The 27,758-nt window shown below is 39.7% G+C and overlaps 3 protein-coding genes across 3 annotated transcripts; 1 reads left to right on the plus strand and 2 right to left on the minus strand.

Annotated features, from left to right (window-relative positions):
- Positions 1 to 340: 340 nt before the first annotated feature.
- On the minus strand, positions 341 to 8,514 carry LOC134742856 (uncharacterized). The gene is made up of 7 exons (XM_063676042.1): positions 8,508 to 8,514; positions 5,307 to 5,470; positions 3,801 to 3,958; positions 2,870 to 2,982; positions 1,538 to 2,581; positions 843 to 1,058; positions 341 to 442 (listed from the first exon to the last, which is right to left on the minus strand). The coding sequence occupies exons 1-7, from the start codon at positions 8,512 to 8,514 to the stop codon at positions 375 to 377; spliced, it is 1,770 nt and encodes a 589-aa protein (XP_063532112.1). The 3' UTR covers positions 341 to 374.
- A 783-nt stretch (positions 8,515 to 9,297) lies between these two features.
- LOC134742857 (uncharacterized) lies at positions 9,298 to 14,914 on the plus strand. Its single transcript, XM_063676043.1, has 3 exons — positions 9,298 to 10,561; positions 10,627 to 11,335; positions 12,772 to 14,914. The coding sequence occupies exons 1-3, from the start codon at positions 9,298 to 9,300 to the stop codon at positions 14,912 to 14,914; spliced, it is 4,116 nt and encodes a 1,371-aa protein (XP_063532113.1).
- Positions 14,915 to 18,828: 3,914 nt separating this feature from the next.
- Positions 18,829 to 27,204, minus strand: LOC134743263 (uncharacterized). Its single transcript, XM_063676669.1, has 7 exons — positions 27,037 to 27,204; positions 26,699 to 26,874; positions 25,689 to 25,863; positions 23,717 to 23,874; positions 22,758 to 22,929; positions 22,426 to 22,550; positions 18,829 to 19,723 (listed from the first exon to the last, which is right to left on the minus strand). Exons 1-7 carry the CDS (start codon positions 27,101 to 27,103, stop codon positions 19,583 to 19,585), a joined length of 1,014 nt encoding a protein of 337 aa, XP_063532739.1. The 5' UTR covers positions 27,104 to 27,204; the 3' UTR covers positions 18,829 to 19,582.
- Between the last annotated feature and the right edge of the window lie 554 nt (positions 27,205 to 27,758).

Below are 27,758 nucleotides of genomic sequence, written 5' to 3' on the forward strand. Positions count from 1 at the left end.
CTAAGTTAATTTAAAAAAAATAACGATTTTCAAAGCGTACCTAACACTTTCAGTTTGTAAGAAAATCGCCGTAGCAAGCAAGGCAAACTTTACTGGTTCTCGGGGACCACTCGACAATATTATTTTTGAGGGACAACCGTCAAAACTTTATTTTTTTGGCACATATTTTGTTTCAAGTTAGCTTATTCTGATCTTATTAGACCAATCGTAACGCGCCGAACAAGGCAAATGGAAATTAAATACGCGAATTCCTAAAAACTTTATTTACATTCCGAAAACAAAGTTACACATGCAAAAGTACACCAAGAGCCTTAAGAAGAGATTAAAAGTATTCTTAATTACTTAAAACTTATTTGAATCCAATATAGATCTTCTCACGTCTTTGACTGGGTGCCATCAGGTTTGGTGACCGTAGTCGTTGTGATAACTCTTGGTGGTAAATCTGAAAAAACGAGTAACCATTGAGTATTCTTACTTTTTATTTCATTCACTCTCGTGTGTCATTAAAAAAACCCAAGATAATGTACGGGGATTTTTCTTTCTCAATACGTTCGATGATGTCACCCTTGTAATTGTAAACGCGCGCTTATTTGCTATCAACATCACCCCACAAAAATAAAATCTAATCTGAATTAGAGAACTCTGACAATAGGAACCGCGCGCAGGGTCTGCTACGTTGCGGTATAAATTGAATCTTTTATCTTTTGACACTTCCCGGCAATAAGCAGGTCAGTGCCGTTAATTTAACTTGATATTATCACTTCCCGCCAATAAACGGGAGCTCCTGGGCTGCCTGTACATTTAACGCACTCATGTTCTCTACAGCTTCTTAAAATACTCACCCTCGTCGTCATAAATGGTCTGCGTCACTTCTTCCACCACAGTACCGTCAGCATGTAAAGTGGTTTTAGTTTCTCTCGTGACCTTCTGCGCCCGCGGCACGTTGAAGATGTACACGACGTCGAAGGTTTCGTCTCCGGTCGTCAGCTTCTCCCAGAAGTCAAGGTCCTTCGTCCTGAACCACACTACTGGTTTCGAGCCATTTACTTGAAGTACGTCTGAAACATCAAGACAATCAAGCTAAAGCCTATATAATTCAAAACGAGAACTAAGTTTCTTCGTCTTTTTTGGGTGTCTGATGTACCCGGCATTTTGTGCGGCAGTTATTTATTACCTACATTAAATTCATCCCTCCGGATGTTATCGGCACAGCACAGATGATACGTACAAGAAATACAATAAAAATTTTATCATAGAAAAAAATTATTATTTTTTTTGTACAAATTATGTCGCTGAATTAAGTAGCACAATTGTATTTAAAAAAATGCGACCACTGCTAAACAAAGGCCTAATCAAACGGCTTTAGTTTTTTTACATAAGGGCGTTAGTTGCTTGCGTTAGAATATATAATTTAAGTTTAGTTGCTTACGATAGTATTAAGTACTAACATGTATGGACCATTATGAAGTCTGAAATAAACGAATTTAATAGAATTTACTGGTTGGTTAAAATACCTACTAGTCTCATAGACACGTACCGATATCGTTCTTCGTATCCTTTGGCTGCACGGTCGGTTTTGGGCCAGGTACGATGCCGGTTTGAATTGGTATGGGTTTGGAGTTAACTGTTGAAGGTGGTTCAGCAGGGTCAGCGATTGGACCCACAGGTGCTGGTGCTGCGTTAATTGGTGCCGGTGCAGGATTTACTGGTGAAGGGGCTGGATTTACTGGTGCCGGGGCTGGGGCTACTGGTGGCGTAGGTACAGCGTTTGCTTGCGCAGTGGCCTTGGCTGGAGCGACTGGGGCATTAGGTGCAGCTGAAGATACTGGGGCCATTGGTGCGTCAGGTGCTTGTGCTACAGGGGCCGTAGGTGGCGATCGGGGTACTGGAGCCGCAGGTACTGGGGCATTTGGTGTCGCTGGTGACACTGGGGCATTCGGTGTCACTGGTGCCACTGGGGCATTTGGTGTCGCTGGTGCCGCTGGGGCATTCGGTACCGCTGGTGCTACTGCGGCATTTGGTGTCACTGGTGCATTTGGTTCCACTGGGGCATTTGGTGCCGCTCGTGGCACTGGGGAATTAGGTGCTACGGGGGCAACTGGGGCCTGTGGGACTGCAGGGATAACTGGTGCCGTTGGTGCTACTGGGGCATTCGGTGTCGCTGGTGCCACTGGGGCATTTGGTGTCGCTGGTGCCACTGGGGCATTTGGTGCCGCTGGTGCCACTGGGGCTTTCGGTACCGCTGTTGCTACTGGGGCATTTGGTGTCACTGGTGCATTTGGTGCCACTGGGGCATTTGGTGCCGTTGGTGTCACTAGGGAATTAGGTGCTACGGGGGCAACTGGGGTCTGTGGGACCACCGGACTTTGCGCTGATCCTGGTTTTGAACTTTCATTCTGTGATGTAACGCTTTTAGCGTTCAATAAGATGTAATTAGGGTGTTGTTCAACGATATGTTCGATCTTGTCGATATGCTCGATGGTTCCGTTAGGGTGGAGCACTAAATAACGTTTTTTGAGCGGTGTGGAAGCTAGGACTTGCTGGATTCGCGGTTGGGACGCCAGATTTTGTGCGCTGAATTCTAAAAACAGTAATTACGAATTAACATACATAGAAGAGCAGAGTTGAGACCGCGTGGATAATCACTTGATTTGGTTTTTAAACGGTTTTATTATAGATTAGTTTACCTATGTAAAATACTTATTTTTAAAAATAGTTCGAGGTGTCGTCTATCATATTGTAAATATTTTTGAGAATATCCGTTCGACACTTATGCCTCGAAAGGTATACCTACCTAAGGACTTACAATTTTTTAACTAGATATTGGAATTGTTAGCTGATCTAAACAACTGAACTTTCCGTGACTTACGCGCATAATGGTACGGGTTGTGTGTCTGCTGGCTCGCGCCCTGAGAGTTCCCGGCTTCGGCGTGGGCCTCTGCTGCTACTTGGAAGTCCGGGCTTTGCACTGGCTGGTATTGCCTAATTGACATTAATAAAATAATAAATAACATAAAAATTATCAAATATCAATAAATTGCATTTTATGGAAAAGGATTTTTTATTTAAAAGTTAAAGTACTTAAACTTGAAGCATTTCAAAAGAGCGTACGTGCATCCCTGTACTTATCGATATGTAGGATAATAGGTTTTGGTTGTCAAACCACGATACGATTCTAGGTCCACGGGTTTAAGGGTGAAATTATATGGGATCGTTCACCTATTTTAGTATATTTCAAACACGAAGGGTACGCTAACATGTGTCATCTGAATACGATTTTAGGTAATTTGGCGTTTTAAAGTTATAAATTACATGGAGTTGACACAGTCTGCGGGTCTACCGCAAACCACGTTCGACGTGTTGCCTCCCTGTCACACTTTCGTACGAATTGACAAGTGCGACAGAGAGGCAACACGTCGAACATCGCTCGCGGTAGGCCCTCTGTCACCCTACTCTTTGTGTTTGAAAAATACTTATAATGACATACGACAGCATGTTTTTTTCTTTCATGCATTTCGACTTATCACTATCAGGGGCCATAAAAAGCTTGTAGCTTGTAATACAAGTGGAAGTCTCTTTTTGACAGCTTTTGTTAGAAAGGGACTTCCACTTGTATTACAAGCTACAATTAAGCTTTTGATCAACGGGCCCCAGTTGCCCATGTGACACTTGAAATTTTTATGACTACAAAATTGATACCATCGTGAAAGCTGTTCAGTAACGATCTATATACACGTTCACCTCATAAAATATGACTACGGTTGGAAAAACAACCTGTAATATAATATCAAAATACCTACCGAATAGGCTGCTGGCGCTGCACAGGATAGAATTGCGGCGTTAAGGGCGCCTCATACTGAGCGCGCTGAATCGGCCGCTGCAAAGGGATCGAGTTGATATACGGTTCGCGTACGGTGTTCAACACAGGTTGAATATTGTAGCTCGGCCGCGTCAGGATCTGGACATACGGATATAACTGGGCCCTATCACAAAAAACTTTACAAGTGTACAGGTCGCCAATATTGTTACGTTGTAGATCATGTTACATGCACAAATATGACATACACATGATACGAAGAGGATATAATAAGATAGAGCGGTACTGTCATAGTAAATTTTGTAACCACTGTAAATTCACTGCCATCTATCGACATACTTTAAAACTAAAAATGAAGATTTATAAAAATACGTTAAAATGTATTTAAATATGGATAAATGTTATTTTTATTTGCATTAATTATTTTTATATGATTTTGACCCATGTTCTTTCACTGATATGCGTTAAAATTATTAATAACAAACGAAACCGTCAACGCCCTCTATACGAGAGTAGGCCAAAACTAGTGGTGCCCTCTGATCGAGAATCAAATTTTCGTGATTTTCGAGGCACGTTTTTTCCTTAGACTGTATCCATCTATTACGGAGTTATATCTATCTTTGATATGATATTTGTTAAGAAGTGTTATGTTTCGGATATGACAGTTAGCGCCATCTGGTCTCCATGATAGGCAACAGCGCATTTTCAGTGACGCCATATAGTAACGATGCGCTTTTAGGCGGTCGCTTTTGAATGTGGGATGGTATCAGATCTACAAGTTTACAACCTACAAAAATTCACACTTAACAACGCGTAACACAAAACATAGTGCTTATGTCAAATGTAGATTTATTCCTACAATTTACATATTTGTTTATAATAAATAATGCAAGTTTGTCGCTTATTGTGTTTTCTGGTACACAAACTTGTTAAATATACAAACTTGTCACTTGTAAATTGCAATTGTACTCGTAAGTTTTTTTTGGTTTTTTGATATAGGGCTTAAGTTAAGGGGGTTAAGTTAGTCTAGTAACTAGTTAGTGTACTACTTTTATGGTAGATGTCGCTAGGCGCGCTTCTAAGGCGTGTAGGTACATATCGACGGTGGAAATATCAAATGTCGTAAGGGACATACGGTGAAATTTCCACCGTCAATATACTCTATGGTGTACATCAATGAAGGTGACAATTTACTTCTTGGCTTCTTGTGGTGGCCTGATTTTTCAAGGCTGCGAGTTTCGAATTCCCAATATATTTTTTTGAGTTTGTTACTTTGTTCTTTATTTTAAGAAAATATTAACTTTGTTATTATTAAATATGAAGTGAAGCTGTGAAAGAGCCCTTGATATTGATTTCTGCAAGATTAGAGCTCTCGAGGCCTACTTGCAGAACAAATTTTGACTGTAGGTAAACATAATTATTTCCATGACCCTATTTTCTAGTGTATCTTAATAAAAATTTACATGTACTTAAAAATCTATCTATTTACCTGATTCCTCAACAAGTTCTCATAGTTCTGCCTGCGGATGTCATCATTCTGCTGCTCGAGGTAACGTTGTTGCTCGTAGAGGTCGGGAGAGTGTGCTAGATTTGGTATTTGGATTTCTTGGGGCTCGTACGTTTCATAGTACGCGCCCGGGAATGGGAACGAGGCTAGAATAAAGTGTATAAAGTAAGATTAAGTAAACAACAGTTACTATTTACCACGAACCGGACTCAATCGCGCACACTTTAGTTTTTGTTTGTCCTGATGTTTTGTTGTGACGTCAAGTTCAGTCTTGTTGTCGCGACAGACGCGAATTTATAACGCCCAAGACGAATTTCCTTGCGGCAACACCTAACAGCGCCCTCTAGGTGGAATTGTGGTAAGTTAATCCGATGTGAAGGTTAAAGCAGTAAAAGACAATATGGCGCGTGTGAATGAGCAAGGCGCGCGAGTTCTCGAAAGTGATATAAAGTGAGGAAGTCTACAGCTGTCCAGAATCATCTAAAGCTAAGTATTTTATCTGCTTAGTGGCTCGCAGTGGTGGTATGGTTTCTCTATACGATTATCTCCTTATTTGTTTCGGCTTGCCACGGTCTCCGCCGTGGAAGCAATAAGTTTGTGTGAGTACAACTTGCTACGGTCTCCGCCGTGGAAGTTGTGTGGAGCTTATCTTAGGTAAGGCGGACTAGGTAATTTATAGATTATGTAGGAGAGGGGTGGCTTCGGCTGCTGACGTCTCCTTTATCAATATGTAAGAGTGACCACAACGGTGGCCGACTCTAGGAGTTCTGTGGCCTTGGCTGCTAGGTTCTCCTTTATCCTGTGCAGGAGTGCAGAGATAACTACGGTCGCTTGGTATTCCATTATCAGCACGTATTATGCATGTACTGAGCACACACTTTGCGAAGGGCGGCTACATTGGTAGCTGATATATCCTACATCCGGCCGGGTAAGATGTGGCTCGCTAGTAAAGATGTTATATTTATGTGTGGGGTTAATTGTTAGGAGAATACCATGTTCATAGAGCAATTTCACCCACAGATCTCGGTGCGATAATACAGCCGCCATAAATTAAGCGAAGCAGAGACTGAGGCTCCTCTGGCCCTGGAGTAGAGCAGAGGTCCAGAGAGAGCGAGGATGAAGAAACCTTCATAGTATATGAAGGTATGTATGCTAAGCATTCTATAACTTTTACACCCATAGTAACATTATATTTGTTGCCGCCTTTCCCCTTTTTACGGTCTCATTTATATACCGTAGGCGGCTAGGTGAGAGGTGGCCACAATGGTGGAGGTGCTGGGATGCAGCAGATAAAGAACCAAGGCTTATATTATACATATAAAGAATGCAAAGCATACATCTTCACTATAGGCATACATTTACAATCGAAAATTATAGATGGCGCTACGAGTAGCGAAAGTTTTATATTTGATGTATACGTTTTAAGGTATTTTCTTACGATGTCTGGTTCGGCATTAATTTGGGCTCGATTAAATAAAGAGGCTGGCATTAATACTTACTAATTGAAGATAATTTGAGTAAAAAAGGTCATGTTTTTATTCGCGTAACCGGCAGAAAATAGACATTGTACGGACTGCCAACATGAAGAAATTGCATCATGGTGAACGGAAATGGCAGAAAGACGTTTCTATTAAAGATGTATTTATTTTCCAATTAGAAAGGAGAAGCTAACTAGCAAGAAGAATATACAGAGATAAAAATAAAATTTACTGAAGCATTTGTCTGTATTTATCAATTATGATACTTATTATTTTTATATTAAGTGATACTATTGAGTAATAGTACCTTAGAGTTACCAACATAATCGCAAGAATAGACTAGGCTAGACACCTAGGAAAGGCCCGAAGTCAGCGACAGGTGTTGCCACTTCAGGAAGACTACCCAAGAAGTCGGCGGAAATACATGGATCATCGGGACTATCAAGATAACTAAAGAAAAGGAAAAAATTTAGTTACTAAGTGGATTCGACTTTGAAAAGTTATGCGATAATTAATTACCAATTAGACGGTTAGGTAGTTACGTTGTAGCAAACTATACCTAGTGATAAAGAGGTAATATATTTAAGTTTATGAATTTAAGATAAATTGATTGTTTAATATTTTTAAAAGATTAGCACATTCAAAAGGAGTATGATAAGAAGGTAAAAAAGAATCATAATGACTAATTGGTATCTTATAAGAAATATACGCGTAGTAAATGAGAGTTTGTATACTCTTTATTTGCTTCGTGTATCATATTATACCTTTTATCTGGTTCCAAGAAATAGAGTCTATCATCATTTACAAGGAATTAGCTTAGAAAACGTGAGAATTTTCAACAAGAGTTCGAGATTCGTTCCGTATTTGATAAAAATTTAGGGAGAAGCTGAGTCGACTTTGGCAACATTGACTGCTGAACCTTACACTTTACTCGCTTCGCCATTTTAAATTGTTGGTGGCCGGTCCTGATACAGTCGCAAGCTTCCCCAAGAAGGCTCAAAATTTAAAGGTAATTATTGAGAATATTGTAATAAAAGGGGCTCCGACAACGGGGCAAGCGTGTATATATGTAGGATCTTCAAAAATGTGTACATTTACGTTCATAGGTACAGGGAATTCGCCGCCGCCAACCATACCGGACAAGACAACCTCGGATTTGACAAAAACCCCTGATTATACAAAGTTACTCGGACTAGACTATCTCGGTAAGTTTTTAAACATTTTCTTTGTAGTGATAGTACCTTATTCTAAAATATAGGTACAGGATCATCATTTACACCGGCGTGGTCGAGGACAACCATGCGGTGGCCATGATTATTTTAAGGTTAAAACAAAGAAAAGTATTAAATTTAATGAAGTTTCTTTCGTTATTGTGTGAATTACGGGTCTATTTCATCCTTTTATTGAATTGTTTTAACTTTCTAGAAATTTACGAGATGAAATAAGCTTATACGGTATGGTAATAAAGTTCAGTCGTAGAAACTTCTAGAACATGGCGGATCTTAATATTTTCACAAGTTACAGGACCTTTTAGAACATTCTCACGGGTTCTAAGATAGATAGTTCGGTATTTTTCCATTTCATTATACTCTTATTGGAAATTCAAAATACAGTTAACTTCCCTTCTAATTGATCTTATGAGTTCATAAGTAAAGTTTTATTTGAGGTTATTTTGAATAATCACAGATATGGAAAGATTTAGTACCTGTCATTTGAACTAAAATTACTTGAGGGAATTTATACCCAATTTATTTTACATAAATTAGCTACGAAAGGCCAGGTTATGTTATATTATATCATTCATAACAATTGTGCTGTGTATAGATATAAGCTGACACTTTCTTTGCAGGTATTATAATTATAATTATGTGTTCCTGGATTTATTGAATAAGTGTTTCTTTCAAGTGTTCAAATACCAATAAATAATCAAACAAGTGAAGCAAATAAAATAATAATAATTATTTCAAGAGTTCAAGTGGTAGCTAACGTTAACGGTAGATTTTGTATTGTGGTAACAGTGTACAAACGTCATCGTCACTTACTGATTTTAACAAGGCCTCAGGCTTGGCCTGGTGGAACCTATAAATGATATAAAAGAAAGATAGGTCGCCGAGCACATTCATATGTCAGTATGTATGTTATGTTGTTAATCACTTTTATTTTGTCTTCTTTCATGGTAATTTTGAAGGAAACTTTTATTCGATTAAGTCAATGATTTTAATTAGATAAAGTAAATTGGATTCAACTTTATCTCTTTAAGTTTCAAATTTGAAAGGCTTGTAAGGGTCTTTAGTTGAACCTTGATTTCAATATTTGATTTTATTAAAATAAATAATGAATGAAATTACTAAAAAATTAATAAAACTAAATTATTATAAAATAAAATTATTGAGTTAATATCATTAAAATTTTAGATTAAAGGAATTTAGGTTATATAGGTTTGTCTCTGTACTTTACAGGCTTAGACAAGACTAAAGCTTAAACAAAACATCAAAATGGACGACATTCTTTTAAGAAGGCTTAGGCTCATTAACGACAAACTCACTACGGACTTAGAAATAATTCCTGATATAGTAAATTCAGAAAACTTAATGCAGGCTCAAATTGCATACAGTAAATTGGAAGCGTCTCTGAAAAGGCTTGGCAGCTACCTGATAGAATATTTCAGACTAGCTTCGACTCCCGCGTCCGATGAAATCTGCTTAATAAGTGAAGTACAACTTCAAGCCGAGGAGACTTTAGCGGAGCTTAAGGTGAAGATCGACCAAGTGACTTCGACGAACAAACCTTCCGAGAAACTAACAGAACCGAACTCCTCGTGCCGACTTCCTAAACTTCAACTGCCGGTGTACAGCGGGGACGTACTAGCCTGGTGTGAATTCTGGGACGTCTTCAGAAGCAACATCGATTCAAGGAACCTGCCTGAAGTGGACAAGCTATCATATCTTAAGACTTCAGTGGCAGGAGATGCCAAGAAAGCCATTGACGGACTGTCAACTACTAATGCCAACTATGATATCGCAGTTTCGATATTGAAAGAGCGGTTTGGCAAGACGTCTCATTTAATAGATGCACACTATGCTGCACTATATAAGGTTAAGATGGCAAAAGGCTCCGCTGAAGATTGCAGGAAGACATTCAACGAAATTGAGAAGCATCTTAAAATTTTAGAGTCGTTAGGTGAAGATATTAACCACAATCATCTACGATTCATGCTATTGGAGAAATTTCCTTCGGAACTAGTATACGAAATAAAACTAAAAGTTAATGATGAATCTATACAGGAACTCAGAGGCCAGTTAGATAGAATTATCACCGCTAAGGAGGATTCAGAAAGGATCTCGGGCAGGAAACGCCCTCATGAAACGGAAGATAGTACCGTTGGAACTCTTCATATAAACGCAAAACGTGCGAAATACGCAAACCAACCCCAACCACAACACAGTAACCAGAAGAAACAAAACCAACAAGGAGGCTTTGATAGAAGATCGGTGCAGATCAAGAAGTTTATTGGTTTTAAGAAACAGAATAAAGGGAACAGACCGAACCAAACTCAAACTTCAAATAAAGGTCAATCCGAACCTCAGCCAGGCCCCTCTGGAGAGAAGAAAGAATGGGTATGCGTCTTTTGCAAAGGGAATCACTTTAATGACAAATGCACTGAAGCTACTACCTTGGTAGAAAGAAAGAAACGACTAGGAAAACGATGCTTCCTATGTTTTAAGTTAAATCACTTTATGAAAGATTGCAAGATCGGTCGTAAGTGTACCGTTTGCCACGGTGAAGTACTGCATAACCGAGCTTTATGTCCTTTAAATTTTCAGAAGGAAGGCCCGGTGAAGAAACAGTTGTGACTGTCCTAGAAGAGGGTATTACAACGCTCCAAACAGCAATAGTTTATGCAAACCCCTTAGATGATAAAAATAAACAATATAAATATAGACTTCTTTTAGATCCCGGTTCTCAACGCTCCTATGTCACGTTTCAAACGGCCAAAGAATTGAAGCTTCCCGTCGAAGAAGAAAGTCATTTAGTAGTGTTCACCTTTGGTGATGATCCTCCTAAAGAAATACACAGCCCTATAGTTACTCTACAGTTGCTGTCAAGAACAAATAAGAAGATAGTTATACGGGTTAACTGCGTAGAACGTATTTCAAGAGGGTACATACCTAATGTCAAGATGAAGGACTTACCGGAGACATATGTACTAGCGGATGACGGTTCGTTAAGCGGACCAGTACAGATTCTGGTCGGAAACGAGTACTATTGTAACATAACCTATGAGAAGAAAGTACAATTGGACAGTAACCTGTTTCTGATCGACTCTGCCCTTGGTTGGATAATAAGTGGTAGAACAGAATCACAACTTAGTGACGAACCGTACGTAGTGACTTACACTCAGACTTGCATTGAAACGAAGCTTCATCAACCAGACCCACCTCTTTGTGATGCTGACATAAAGAGCCTTTGGGAACTAGAATGTATAGGTATCAGTGATTCCCCAAGAGCAACTAGAGAAGAAGAAGCGATCAAGTATTTCAACGATACTACAGTTAACCTAAATAATCGTTACACGGTAAGCTGGCCTTGGATAACTTATCCACCTGACTTACCTAACAATTTTGGAATGGCCTTTGGTCGCTTATCAAGCTTATTGAAGCGTATGGATCAAGACACGTTACTAGCGTATAGCGATACTTTTAAACAACAATTAGATAAAGGTATAATAGAAATAGTACCTACTTCAAGAATGTCAATGGGTAACCTCGTGCATTACTTACCTTTCCACGGAGTACATCATCGAGGGAAACCTATGAGGATAGTTTATGATGCTAGCTCTAAGAGTAGCAAGGATACGAAAAGTCTGAACGAATGTTTGTACAGAGGACCACTCATGTTAGAAGACCTCACTGGCTTACTTATAAAATTTAGAACCCATCAAATAGGTTTAACCTCAGATATTGAGAAAGCTTTTTTACAGATGGCGTTGCATGAAAAGGATCGTGATGTTACCAGATTCTTGTGGCTCAAAGATACCTCTAAACCGGTATCTCAGGACAACTTACTATACCTTAGATTTTGTAGAGTACCATTCGGCGTCATTTCTTCACCGTTTTTACTTAATGCAACTATCAAACACCACCTGTCCAAAGCGGAAGACCAACAAGTCAAACAGAAAGCGAATGACATATATGTAGATAACTTTGTATCGGGTTCCAACACTACGGATGAAGCGATGGAGCTCTACAGAAACCTAAAAGGGTCTTTTCAAGATATTTCAATGTCACTCAGGGATTGGAGTTCGAATTCTAAGGAATTCATGAAGAAGGTTTCTGATACATATAAAAAAGATAAAGTAAAGGTACTTGGGTTAGAATGGGACATCAAAAGGGATACTCTTCAGTTGAAGCCTAACTTGCAAGAGGAAGCGGTAACAAAAAGAGGAGTACTGAAGACTATCGCATCAATCTACGATCCATGTGGTTATGCTGCACCCTATACCCTAGCGTCTAAACTTTTTCTACAAAGACTTTGGAAGGCTGGAGTATTATGGGACTCACCGTTATCAAGCGAACTAACGGAAGAATGGAACATAATCCGACAGAATTTGAAAGCCATTGGAGAAGTGTCGGTGGACAGATGCTACATAAAGACACCAATGGAAAGGAACTACCAACTACACTGTTTCACAGATGCCTCTCTACAGGCTTATGCAGCATCAGTTTTTTTAGTTTGCGGTTCAAAGAGAAGTTTCATTATGGGAAAATCCCGTCTGATACCGGTAAAAGACCAGGAGAGTCTCAAGATACCCCGTCTGGAACTTTTAGGAGTACTGATTGGCAGTAGGCTAATAAAGTTCGTTCTTAAGTTTCTTCAGCAGAAGATAGTAAGGCAAGTCTTGTGGACCGACAGCCAGATTGTTGTAGAATGGTGCAAATCTGATAAACTGTTGCCACCTTCGTTGCCAGGCGGGTAGAAGAGATCAGAAAGAATAAAGATCTGGAGATCAGATACCTTTCAACAGACCTGAATCCAGCAGACGTAGGCACCAGACCCACCTGTTCGAGAGAGGACAGAGAGAAATGGCTGACTGGTCCACAATTTATAGTAGAAGATCCTAAGACGTGGCCAACTACATCTAGCAGTGGACCAACCAGTTCTCTCTTGATTGGGGAGGGTCTTGGAATCCAAGAAGAAGAACCGATGGAAACAGTTGATCCAGACATACCCGATGTTAGTCCGATGGAAACGAGACATAGTGCAACCGCAAAAGAAGTAACCGCACAAGAAAATGATCAGACGCCAGATGATAAGTTTCTAAGGTTGAAAGAAATTCAAGCTGAATACTTTCCTCTAGAGGTAGAAGGAAAAGTAACTAGTTTAAGTTTGAATTTAGGCGTATTTAAAGACATAGATGACTTACTAAGATGTAAAGGTCGTATGAAACATGCAGACTGGTCATTTGATAAACGCTACCCTATACTTATACCGAAAAATTCAGACTTCACCAACGAAACTATAATGAAGATTCATCGAGAAAATATGCATGTTGGCGTGAGTCACACGTTAAGCAAGATAAGGGAAACTTACTGGATACCACAAGGAAGAAGCAAAGTTCAAAATATTTTGAGGAAATGTCCTGAATGTAAGAAACATGACGGAGGGCCATATAAACTACCGGAAACTCCTGCTTTACCGAAAGAGAGGGTTAATTATAGTTCTCCATTTACATACGTTGGCACAGACTACCTGGGACCACTTCTAGTTAACAATGGGAATGGCAGTTGCAAAAGGTGGATTAGCCTCTACACATGTTTAGCTGTAAGAGCCATTCATCTAGAAGTTGTAAAGGACCTAACGGCGGAAGAAGGTTTAATGGCCTTACGTAGAATGATCTCAACAAGAGGAGTACCTTCCTTGATAACGTCTGATAACGCGGCTCACTATAAGTTACTCTCAGAGATTCTTCAGATCCCATACTGCTTAGATAAGGAGATAAGATGGAAATTTATACCACAGTTAGCACCATGGCATGGAGGTTTCTACGAAAGATTGGTCGGTTTAGTTAAGAACTGTATGAAGAAAACTTTACAGAAACATCTATTGAACGACAGCCAGCTCGTTACAGCGGTAAAAGAAATTGAAGCAGTTCTGAACACAAGACCATTAACATACGTGGATTCAGAGCCTGATCATGTACTAAAACCATCAGACTTCCTTACCATGGGAAAGTGTATTACTATGGAAACGTCGAATAAGGATCCTACGTCACAAGGGACGGTGACTAAAGATAACCTAATTAAAGGTTGGAAGAAAGCACAGATAATTCTACGAGAGTTTAAAGAGATGTTTGAGAACAGGTACCTCCTAAATTTGAGAGAAAGATATTCCCACCACCCTAAAGAACCTAGGGTGACTTCAAAGTTAGAACCGAAGATAGGTCAAATCGTGCAGATTAAAGGTGACACGAGGAATAGGATCAACTGGAAAGTTGGGAAAATAGTATCTTTAAGGGAAAGCGCCGATGGATTATGTAGGGTTGCCACGGTACGAGTAGGAGATACCGAATACACAAGATCTATCACGCATCTCTACCCTTTAGAGATCGAAGAGGGAGAAGAACACTGTAAACAAACATCACCTTATAACGAAAGCGCAGAAGAACCTCTGCAGCTTCCTGACCTTCCACCTCCATCTTGCGGGAACGTTGACGTCCAAGACGTTGCTGAGTCTCCTTCTGAACAAAGATTCACTCCAGTAACAGCTAGAGATGATCCAGAAGAAGAAGTTCTACCATATGCCTCGCCAGTAGAGGAAAGGAGTTCCTTCAAACAAGTAGTAGAGTCTACATCTAGTAAGTTAAACGAGCCTAAGCCTAAGTCTATGTCCGAACCAGAACCACTCGCGGTCGTCGACCCCGAGTATTACGACCACACTGATCCCGAGCTACACCACTTGGAGGAAATTGCGCCAGAAGGACAAGAAGACGAATCAAGACCTAAAAGAGCCGCAGCTCTTCGGGCCCTTGAAAAGATTAAAGAATGGACCAGCAATCTAGTCGCTGTGCTTCTGCCTGAGGCGGGGAGTGTCGCGACAGACGCGAATTTATAACGCCCAAGACGAATTTCCTTGCGGCAACACCTAACAGCGCCCTCTAGGTGGAATTGTGGTAAGTTAATCCGATGTGAAGGTTAAAGCAGTAAAAGACAATATGGCGCGTGTGAATGAGCAAGGCGCGCGAGTTCTCGAAAGTGATATAAAGTGAGGAAGTCTACAGCTGTCCAGAATCATCTAAAGCTAAGTATTTTATCTGCTTAGTGGCTCGCAGTGGTGGTATGGTTTCTCTATACGATTATCTCCTTATTTGTTTCGGCTTGCCACGGTCTCCGCCGTGGAAGCAATAAGTTTGTGTGAGTACAACTTGCTACGGTCTCCGCCGTGGAAGTTGTGTGGAGCCCATCTTAGGTAAGGCGGACTAGGTAATTTATAGATTATGTAGGAGAGGGGTGGCTTCGGCTGCTGACGTCTCCTTTATCAATATGTAAGAGTGACCACAACGGTGGCCGACTCTAGGAGTTCTGTGGCCTTGGCTGCTAGGTTCTCCTTTATCCTGTGCAGGAGTGCAGAGATAACTACGGTCGCTTGGTATTCCATTATCAGCACGTATTATGCATGTACTGAGCACACACTTTGCGAAGGGCGGCTACATTGGTAGCTGATATATCCTACATCCGGCCGGGTAAGATGTGGCTCGCTAGTAAAGATGTTATATTTATGTGTGGGGTTAATTGTTAGGAGAATACCATGTTCATAGAGCAATTTCACCCACAGATCTCGGTGCGATAATACAGCCGCCATAAATTAAGCGAAGCAGAGACTGAGGCTCCTCTGGCCCTGGAGTAGAGCAGAGGTCCAGAGAGAGCGAGGATGAAGAAACCTTCATAGTATATGAAGGTATGTATGCTAAGCATTCTATAACTTTTACACCCATAGTAACATTATATTTGTTGCCGCCTTTCCCCTTTTTACGGTCTCATTTATATACCGTAGGCGGCTAGGGGAGAGGTGGCCACACTTGTCTCATTAAAATAATATGCGAAAATCGGTTAGTTCCCGATTTGCCGAATTCATGTTTCGTCGGATTCTCGTTTAGTCGAATTGTGACGTACTAAAGTAAATCCGGCGAATCGGGAGTTAATCCGACGTGAATGTTCAAATCACTAGTTTTAAATAAGACAGTCATTCACGGTTAGTTTCACTAGAGTTATATTGACCGGGATATAGGCTCTACACAACTTTTACACCCACCCGCTATCTTCATGCAGTCACCCGTGAACATGATGCATGTAACTGCGTCGAAATATCGGGAGCTCATAAATAATACAAAAGGTAATAATCACGGTTTATATCCCGGTCAATATAAGTCCAGTAATTCGATATTTTGCATATCTAAATCTTATCGGTGAAGACAATCTAAATTAAGTAGGTAGTGATATTATTATAGATTTAAAGAAAATAAGACAAAATTACATTGAGTATAAAACTAGGGCCAAGACCTGTGGTTCTATTGGTTGCATGCATATGGTTTCTTCTGGAGACAAAAAGCCCTTAGTCTCGTAACTTATTTAATACCTGCTGACTTTTAACCCTTTGAACGCCAATAACTCCTAAAGTGGTCGTTACTAGTCGTGCCCACACCGCCAAGGACCACTATAGGTGTTATGGCGGCCGCTGTCAAAGTAACCTTCACACTTTCAAGTAAAGTTTAGATTCGCTCGCTTGCGCCTATTATCTTGGCGTGACAGTGACGTTTATGTTTATGACAGCGTTCAAAAGGTTAAAGCAAAACGAGAGTTAATTGAACTATGTCAAATAATTAACAAGGAAATACTTACAGACTAGCTCCAAAATAAATATAGCGTACACGACTATTGTCTTCATTGTCGCTACATGTATACTAACACGACTCTAACCGTTGTCAGCGCCCCTCTCTTATAAGCGCGTGTTTGAACAAACACAAGAAAAAAGCTGTTTAAATAGTCCGCCATTGTCTTTAGCCTGCTCCGGTTACTGAATACATGTTTATGTCGCACAAAGAAAATTCAGGGCCTCATAATGTTAGTTGCGTAAATACCGAAATAATAAGTCCTTATGCAAACATTGGGTTCGTAATAAATCTGGTTGACGGAAGATAAATAGGTACTTATGTTCCACATGTAGGGTGTTGTTCAAATAGTTGTCTGAACTTAGATAAGATGATCCTTGAAAGCTTAAGAGCCCGTTATCGATTTTAGTCGCAAAAATTTAAAATTGATAGATTTAGTCGCTAAAATTGTACTGAATGATCATTGAATTTTTCGAAAACGCTTTGTAGCCGAGTTTAGGTCTAAATGTTAAATTTTTAAGTCATGCTATTATCAGACTAAAAACGGCGCGCGTAGCATTTACCAAGTAAGAGAGCGTTTATGTGTGATGACCTGCGGTGGCAGCATGGTTCCATTTTTATCGCCTGTCACTTTCGTACTTACATACTTGTTACAACGTGACAGGTGATAAAAATGCGACCGTGCTGGCTGTCCGAGAGCAGTACCAAAGGGGGTCTCAGTTACATTGGTTGCTTACCTTGCAATGGCGCCTGTAACCTATTGACGTCAATTCTTGATTTATTGTTACACACGTACACAATAGTTTCCTAGTGTTATCTTATCATAAATCATTATAATGTGGTTGTGCAGCGGAACATTTGGTGTTCGTCATTAAGAAAGACGCAAATAAAAATCGCACCTTATTTGACAAAAGATCCAGACATGAAGTAGGCTCTTTTCAGACTTCAAAATTAAGGTTTACGAATTCATTTGATTGTTTATTTTGAATGTAGGCTATGTGAGAGCATCACTACTTCTAAATATATTTGTATTTTTTAAACAAATGTACGACTTCCAGCTTCCAGATTCCACTTATGTCAAACTCTAGTTCGAAAGATTCTAGTGTCCCAAGAAACCAAGTGAATTCTTCATATTTGAATCGCTATAGGGACCGTGCGCGTTGGAGGGTCTGCCATCTTGTGGCCTGAATCGGAACCATAAACATGTACATCACATGTACATTAACACTTCACGCCAAAGCGAGTGCTGCCATCTTGTGGGCTACTTTGGAAGCATAAACTACACATTTACGCCTCGCGCCAAAAATCTGACGTCTCCTGTGCTGCCCCCTACAGTTTATGCACGCTCCCTATAGACATGCATGTCATACATACGAGAGCGATTTTAGTATTTTCATCGACAAACCCACTATTATATAATATTTATAATACAAACTTATCATTTACATTTATTTATACGGGGCAACGTATACGTAGCCCGCATGAGCGACGGTCGCTGGACAACGGCGCTAACTAAATGGCCAGGACCGCTAGGTAAAAGAAAACGAGGAAAACCAAGAGCCAGATGGGAAGACGACATCACACATACGGCTGGCAAACAATGGACGACACAAGCCAAAGATAGAGACCGCTGGTCATCTCTGGAGGAGGCCTTTACCCTCAGCTGAGAGGGGTTCTCGCTTGACATTGCTATTTATACTTTAATATTATATTACTATTGACTATTGACATTTAAACTATCAAGCTGCATTTTGTTGACTCTATTATTCTATTAATTATAAGGCATGAAAATATTCAATTTAATTAAATGTATTAAACTTAATTAATAATTAATTAATGCCTACTAAGGAATTTATCAAAATTTGCATGACAGAATAGGGAGATATAGAAATGTACTGTAACTTTTTACGAAGCACCTTTGACTATAAATTTAATTCTATGAGTGTACTTTTTCTTATATCTGCGAGAAATAAAAGGCTTTTTTATTTATTTTATTTATTTATTTATACGGGGCAAAGTGGAGAAGACCGGCATATAATTTTTTTGTACAAATGCAAGAGTAAGAAGCGACGAAAGAGCTTGTAGACGGTTTTTACCACGTTATTGTTTTTTTACAAAGGTTTTTATGAATAAAACTGAATTTATATATGATATCCTAATTTATTTCCGGTGGTATTTTACACATAAACATTACGATTAACTTAACCGATTCATAATTATTTTTTCAACACACTTGCTCAAAACGACGTTTTTATTCCACCGATTTTTGGCTCATAATCCTAGATATTAAACGTGCGTGCTCTTTCAGTGTATTATTCCACTCGTGCTTTTTCATTATATTATCCGACTGAGTTAAGAAGCTAACTGATTGCTAATAATATGCATGGAAAGGGAGCCTTCTTTAATGAGGGCTATCGTTTTTTTGCTCACCAGTTGGCGCCTCTGTTGATGGTGGTCCAAAAGACTAAAGAACAGCTGTCAGTCATTGAAGTGACAAGTGACATTTCGAACTATGGAAAAGACCACCATCTACACTAGCGCCCCTAGCGGCGAATTCATACGCGTTAGCCCTCATTGGTCGGACTGGCGGGCACGGGCGCGCCCGCAGGCAAGTGCGCCGCCCGCGGCCGGGGCGAGCGAGGGCCGGCCGGCAGTACGAGTATGACAGATGAAACACACAATACTAACTGTTTTAACTATTAAAATTTGATTAATATGAAAGTTTCTTTTTTTTCTCGCAAGTGTGTTGAAAAACGTCGTATGAAACGCGTGTGCATTGGTCATTACACACATCGGCTTCCTTATTGCGCGCTAGCTTACAGCTCGCGCGCACAATATCGCCTGGTGTGTAGTGACCAACTTAGCACACTTGTATCATAATGTACTATTTTATGTTAGTTATCTTCAGCCTCATCTCCACTGGACTCGGAGCAGTCCTCGACGTGGAAGGTATCGTCGTTGGCGTGGTTGGCGTTGGCATTGCGCCGGTGACGCTTTCGACAGTTGCGACGCGACTCGAGTAGCGGGCTGTCGACCTGAAAGTTATAAATTTGAATAGATTTTTTTACAGTTACATGGGGCGTAAAATAGGGTATTCTCCACTAGTCAAATCAGTCTAATGTGGAATCTATATGAAACAGTACACAATGACGTCACGGTCAACTCACCTACTTTTTGTACTTCAATCCGATTGATTAAATAGAAATTGTGTTTAAAAATAACTGCTATTTTTTTCTAATAATTATGTGGTGCTTTATTTCATGCATGGTGTGAAATAATTTATTTTAAATACAGTGTAATATAATACCCTATAGTCACAATCAACCGCGATGCGGCGTAAGATTGCGGCGGAGTGTTTGTGTGCTTGAGTTGGTATAGTATATCATAGTACGATTTATCGACCACATACACGCCAATAGAATTTAAACTTTAGCATTCCAATTTAAGGTTTAAATTAGATTGCAAGTTCGGGAAATGTGACTTGTCTTCAAATTAATCATCAAAGATGGTTCTTTTTTTAAAAACCTTGTAGATTGGTGCGGCCTGGAAAAGGGTTAAGGTGTTGAAGGCTGGGAAGTACGCGATTGTTGGTTGAGTTTGATAAATGGACGAACGACGCGAGCGACTAAGAATGACACCTTTTTATTTAAAAAATATATTTGGTGAGATGACGTTGACAGACAGATGGACGACAACATCAGGCAAGGGCCTGACACTCTTTGATAGAGAAAAATTGTCTTATTGCGATTCCTATAAGAGGAAAGAGAAAATAGTGCCATGCTTTGTCCTTATCACCGACCGGGTTTTTTTTTCATGGTCGGGTTATGGCAGCATAGGTAGGAGGCAATGGCGAAATACCGAAATTTATAAGAGTGAAAGAGAAAAAGGATTAAGCTGCCATACATTAACCTGTTAATACATGAATATGTCTTTCTCTTACCCCTGGTCGCTCGGTTTTATGTCTATAACTACTATACTATGTCTATGACATCAGGATATATATGTACTTTGGTAATAGGGTTGCGTTTGTCACTTTGGTTATAGAATTTCAAAAAGCTTGTCTTAGAATATTTTTAAGAATTGAATTTAATACCCAAAACGTTCACCTGTATTTTTTTTATTGAAATTAAAGAAAAGCCGCCTTAAAGTAGAAAGAGTATACTGATAATGACACAATAGGTCACCTGGATTAAAAAGGCAAACAAAAATGTACCTTGTTGCAAAGAGACAAGGTGTGTAGGTATTTCAACATTCTGACTCAATGTAAAGTACACAATTCTTTAGGAAAAAACCTGGTTCCGCGATGGCACATAATTCGTTCAAATAGATTTATTAATAAATTGATTCATTAACAATTTGAACAGATGTGAAAATTCCTGGAAGCGTGACGCATGTAATTGTATGCATTATAATACAATAATAAGAATAATATATGCAATAATACGCTAGTTACAATACAGTGTGGGATTTCACCTAAAAATCGGACATCGTACAATATTACGCGAAACTCTGCGTAATCTGAGGGTCTATCGCGAAACAGGAAAATCGAAATTTCGTTATCTAACATCTCTATTCTCTGTCACTCTTGCATGTTCGAGCGATAAAGAGGCAGATAGCGAAATTTCGAATTCGCGTTTCCTGATGTCATATTTTATTATCTCTGAAAACTTGTCAAAAACCTGTTAAAGGTACAGTATGTATAAGCATAGAGTAACTTATACTAGAGCGGTACTGTCATAGTAAATTTTGTAACCCCAGTAAATTCACTGCCATCTGTCGACACACTTTAAAACTAAAAATAAATATTTATAAAAATACGATAAAATGTATTTAAATATGGATAAATGACTTTTTTTATTTGCATTAATTATTTTTATGATTTTGACCCATGTTCTTTCACTGATATGCGTTTAAAATTATAAATAACAAACGAAACCGTCAACGCCCTCTATACGAGTGTAGGCCAAAACTAGTGGCGCCCTCTGATCGAGAATCAAATTTTCGTGATTTTCGAGGCACGTTTTTTCCTTAGACTGTATCCATCTATTACGGAGTTATATCTATCTTTGGTATAAGTTACTCTATGGTTTACTAAAATGGCTAGTGCTGCACTCTGGTGGCAGAACATTGCAGTAAAATCCCCTATTGTTGTTATGCTAGTTACATAGGTACCAATAATACCAGCAGTACTTATTAAAACCAATTTGGTAAATTATTATTGATGTGTTGATGCTGTTAATACATTTAATTAATAAATAAATTAGATACACTCTCATTTTGAAACGACATGCTGAAATAAGTTTAAAAATACAAATGTTTAATTAGGCAGTTTTCGCTTTGGATGCGAATTCGCAATTCGCTCCGGAGTGCGAGCGGGATACGTGTATATTGTGTTGCAGAAAGTTTTTTGACGTATCTTTGTATTGCATAATGTTACTTGGTAGAAATATCGTTAGGGAGAAACACTATTGGCATACTGCTTTTCGCATTACTTTGCAGAATTTCTTTTCGCATAATATTATTTGGCAGAAAACTTACTTAGGAAATTCTGCCAAATGAATATTATGCGAAATGACTATTATGGCAAGTATATATTTATGCGAAAGTATCATTCGACTAAAAGTTTTCTGCGATACGTTTTATGCGAAGTGTATTTCTGACAAACAATATTATGCCAGATGAGGGGATCTCCTCGCTCATACACCGGAGCGACGTGATATCACGTTACAATACTTACATGTCTGACCAGTTTGTAGGGGCCCTCGTCGTCGATGAAGGCCAGTTTGAAGGCTTTTGTCAGAGGGTATTTCTTGAACAACAAGAACTGCTCCCACAGCGTCTCTTGAGGTTTATCTGATAAACCTGAAAGACAAACATTTACAAAAAATAATATAGGAATTCAGAAAACTTACATAGCCTTTGCCTAAACACAAGTCATGATATAAATGTAGTGCAATATGAATTATGCTCTCTGTGGCTTTGCTGTCTTCTTCTAGTTCGTTTCTAACGACGAATGTGATCTCCATCTAAATTAGGAACAATATTAAATTGAAATAAAATCATACGTACCTTTGAAGGAATAATCTCTAGGCCGAATGTCATACATAGTGTAGTTCAATATGAATGTAATGCTCTCTGTGGCTTCACTGTCTTCCTCCAGTTCGTTTCTGACGACGAATGTGAACTCCATCTGTGTGCCGTCCATCAGTTTGAACAGCGACGCGTCCACGCTTAGATACACCTTAAAAATAATATCATGGTTAAGTAATTACCTGAATACACATACAAAACGTTTAAATAACAATAACCTATGTTTTTTTCGTATAAAACATCAGCCTGTGTCAAAGAAAAAAATAATATACACAATATATATGCATATTGTCACATAACTGGGTCAGGAAATCAGTACTGGCAATGCTGCATGTTGGTTACCTTCAATTTTATTTTTAAGCAGCAGTGGTGAAATTATTTTCAGTGCCTTATCCCAGGCAAAGATAGATATAACTCCGTAATAGATGGATACAGTCTAAGGAAAAAACGTGCCTCGAAAATCAAGAAAATTTGATTCTCGTTCAGAGGGCGCTACTAGTTTTGGCCTACAGTCGTATAGATGGCGTTGACGGTTTCGTTTGTTATTTAACAATTTTAACGCATATCAGTGAAAGAACATGGGTCAAAATCATAAAAATAATTAATGCAAATAAAAAAAATCATTTATCTATATTTAAATACATTCTATCGTATTTTTATAAATCTTCATTTTTAGTTTTAAAGTGTGTCGACAGATGGCAGTGAATTTACTGGGGTTACAATATTTACTATGACAGTACCGCTCTAGTATAAGTTACTCTATGTCCCAGGCAGGCAATCAATTATATATATTTGGTACACCTTCTTATTAGCTAACAATATAGAAATGTTGTAGAAACTATTTCTTGTGATGCAAACCATCCGAGTTATGTGGCTTGCAGATAATTCTGTTTACTTTACCTTGAAGGCCATTTTTTTTATTTAATTTTAATGTTTACCTTGAGGTCTTCATACTGTTCAAGTCTGGCATAGTAGGCGGTGAGTGCTTTCCTGATGACGTCAAAGGTTTTGAATGAAATCTCGTTGTTGCAGCCATCTAACATTGACTTTAGGTTGAAGCCGAGGGGCAGAGAGCTGCCTGTGATCTTTTGTTCACCTGAAAGGCATTGTTATGAATTTGATGAGTTTGTGTTTAAAATCTTAGAGATAAAGTCGAACCACGCTAAGTTTTTCTGCCAAATGCTACGTCAACTATGGTACTATACTACTGCTAGTGCAGTGTCAGTGCAAAGTTGGCATGCTCGGAGTATAAGCTCGGTTTTGTACACATTTTTTGTATTTTATGTAATAAAGACTCAACACAACTACATACCTACTTAATTTCACATAATTAGTATTCATATATATTTAGCTGCATCGGTGTTTGTTGCTCAACTATGTAAAAACAACTTATTTAGTCAACCTCAGTATGAATTGTTCTTTCAATAATATCCAAAGTATGTGAGTATTGTGGTACTGATAATAGGAGCATTCCACGGGCTGTCCTTACAGACGCATTCTATTTCCTGTGTTGCGACTTTTTTTTCGTTCAAGCGATTATTTTTCTGTGCATATTATTATTATGTATCTCCTTCTGGATTTCACGGGCCTATAAATCCCGGTCTTTTGATAGGCTTGCGTGGGGATATAGATCCAACACGTAGAGGCCCCTTGGAGAGCTTTAATGTCATGTAGAATGCCTGCTGGAACCCGTTCACAGGTGCAACAATAGACACCCATGAACCGGTCGCAGCAGGCATTGGGACTATTGTAGAAAAAGTGAACAGTATACCGGTTTATGGATTGAAGTTTGGCTGGTCAAAAGATTGGGCTATTGCTGAGAGGTCCGGACACCTGCCATAACAATGTCTGTATACGTTATCGAGGCAGGCGGTGACTCGCCGCTGACTAGATGGGCCCCTGAAACTGCCGTCGTAAAGACGACCAGGAGCAACACCGGTGTGAGCGGCTCAGGGGTGTCGAGAGGTGTGCGCCGCTTTCTACCCAGTGGCTGTTACCAGCCACTGTGCCAACTCGCGTCTTATGCATCTTTCACTTCCACCCCTGAAGCATATAGCTCTTACGACTCCCCTCTGGACGGCCAATGAAGGCAAGCCAGAGCTGAGAGTCCTGCGGGTCCCCTTGGGGTCCACTCCGACCGACGAAGACTCACCGGAGACGGAGACCCTGACCGACTCTCTGGAGCACTCGGGTCCGTGGGGTCGTCACTCCCCAACAGCTCGCCACAAGCTGCCCTGCGGGCTTATTATTATTATTATTATATTATTATATACGAATGCACAGGCAGCTTAAAATAGCTGATTCGTGCATATCAATGTCCTGCACTTGTGTTTTGTCCATTCGTAAAATGTTTGTCGAGTCTGTTTTTAAAGGAGTTCACTGAAGGCGCACTGATTACGGATTCGGGCAAACTGTTCCACACTTTCAGTACATGGTTAGACAGGAAGTGTCGTCTTGGGTTGCTACTACTCTGCGTCCGTGCCAGCTTCAGAGAATGTCCTCTCAGTCTGTTATTCATATTCCGAGTGAAAATCTTTTTGACCATTTGTCATAGAAAAGGACTCTTACACCTGCAAATCTTCAGAAAATACGCGTTCGTACGGGACAACGATGGACAATTTCATGGAATGCTCCAATAGCCGGGTCCACACAGAGCAAGCATACGCGCGAGGCAATTTCCACGCGCACAAACCTGCCAATGTAAACGTGCGTCGGCCGAGGCGGCGCGCGCGAGGCACGTCTAAGAATGTCGATATAACACATTACCAAATAACCAATCGATGGCAAATAAATCGACCTCTATCTTTTTTAAGATTTTCTCAAATTCTGTATTTTATTTTTAATGTAGTGTGCAAATTAAATATAAAAATAAATCTACTACCACTTCTCAAAAGCTCAAAATAGACTCACCGTCTACTTCGGATATGGTGACTCCATGTTTGACATCCATATCTCTGTCAAGTTGCATGTGGAATATGACACTGCAGTGGTCCCGGTCATAGGACTCTACCACCATGCCCGTCAACATTGTTGTCACGTCCAGGGTCTTCTGCCATCTGTCTATGTGGTGTTTCACGATTAATGACTGGAAAATATCGAAGGTTTATAATAAATGAAGATTATAATTTATAACTTTCGCGACCCATTTAGAGAAGTCCTAAAACTCTTGATTATGGCTTTTTGTTTAATAAATAAATAAAATATACACCATTACTCAGGAAGAGTGCATCATTTTATAAATGGTAGATGATTAGACTATTTAGAACACTAGAAATGCTTAATTACCATGTACAATCATCATATATATTCTTATTTACAACCTCAGATGAAATCCAACAACTACTGCAAAATATAAAATACAAATAAAATGGCAGATTGTGCTCCAGATGTTTTTATTTATTTTTTACATTCTGCTGTTTAATGTATACTTTTGATAGGATATTATGCAGTGAATGGCAAGCACAATGAGTGCAGTTAATGAAGAATTCTTCTGGAAATTCGGCGGTTTGTGGTCTCGGCCGCCATTATGCTTTGTACTGCTGCTCCAGCTATCCTCCAGTGCATTGTGAATGCCTCGACGCAGTGCCAGCCCGAGTCCTTGATCAGGGTAGAGCGAAACCGGGTTTTGGCGCCCTTCGTTGAAGCTTTTTACCCAAAAGCAAAACGAACCGTATTTTGGGCCCGCGACACTAGCGTTATTTAAAACTTTTTTTCTCATTTGCGATTTTGGCGCCCCCCTTGCCATCTGGCGCCTAGAGCGGCCGCTCCACTCGCTCTACCCTAGATCCGGCCCTGCCTCGACGGATGACTGAATATTGACGACTTACTATTATAATTATATTTCTAATACACTTGACGTTAGCAAAGTGCCCTGGTAGCAGAGATGCCATTATTACGAATAAATAAAAAATAGAACATACTTTAGTATTAGCAACATCATTATCTTCAGTTCTCTTCGGGACTACAACAGGGTGCCGGTAGCTCGCCCTCTGGATTTGGAACAGGTAATTTTGTTTCTCTTGAAGCTTTCGTTCTAATTCCGCCACCTCCTGCTGTAACTCACTATTTTCATCGTTTTCCTTAAGGATTCTGGGACCTACAACATCTAAATTAATATTAGAGATACTAGAATGTTTTCTCTTAATATTACGCTGGCATTAAAGCCGATCAAGTTGCTATGCTACACTGCTGTAAAAGGATGCACGAATTGCACGACCATCCTATTCCCATGAAGTAATATGTTTTTATAAATACTCACGTTTATTTCCTTTGCGAAACAGCTTTGTTATTTTTAATTGTTTTTTATTTACTTTCGTCATCGTCATTTCGGAATATTTAATGATTTCACAAACTTAGAAACATAAATTTGAGGAATAAAATACAAGTAACGGCACTAACGGCTTCAATCCAAACATCGGCCATTTGAAACTTTTGACATTGACATTGTCACATTGACGTATTTGACGTTGGGCGTTTCACATGAATGCTCAGCCAATTAATGCACAACTAGATAATCCGCGTTCACTTAAAGGGCCAATTTAGGGTCCTCAGACCTTGGGCCCGTTTATCAAAAGCTTGTTGCTTGTAAAGCTCGCTCCAGACTACGCGGCGCGAAGCCGCGAACGCGAGTGTGGAGTCGATTTCGCTGATTAGCGAACTACACACTCGCGTTCGCGGCTTCGCGCCGTGATTCGCGTATGAGTGTGGAGGGCGGCCCTTAAGAGTTGCAATGTATTCAAAATCGTATTAGTGGAAGCTGTACGAGCCCAATTTCAAAGAAGGGCTTTATAAAGGGCTCCAGACTTATACTATATAATTTTTATATAGTATAAGTCTGGAGCGGACTACGCGGCTTCGCGCCGCGATTAGAGCACGAGTGTGGAGGGCCCTATATAGAAAAATAAAATTGCAGTTTACTCTATGCCGTAGGATCCCCTTTTAAATGTCATAAATCCAAATATGGCGGCCATACCCATCGAC

This window comes from Cydia strobilella, chromosome 7 (assembly GCF_947568885.1).
Source record: "Cydia strobilella chromosome 7, ilCydStro3.1, whole genome shotgun sequence".
Taxonomy (NCBI): Eukaryota; Metazoa; Arthropoda; class Insecta; order Lepidoptera; family Tortricidae; genus Cydia; species Cydia strobilella.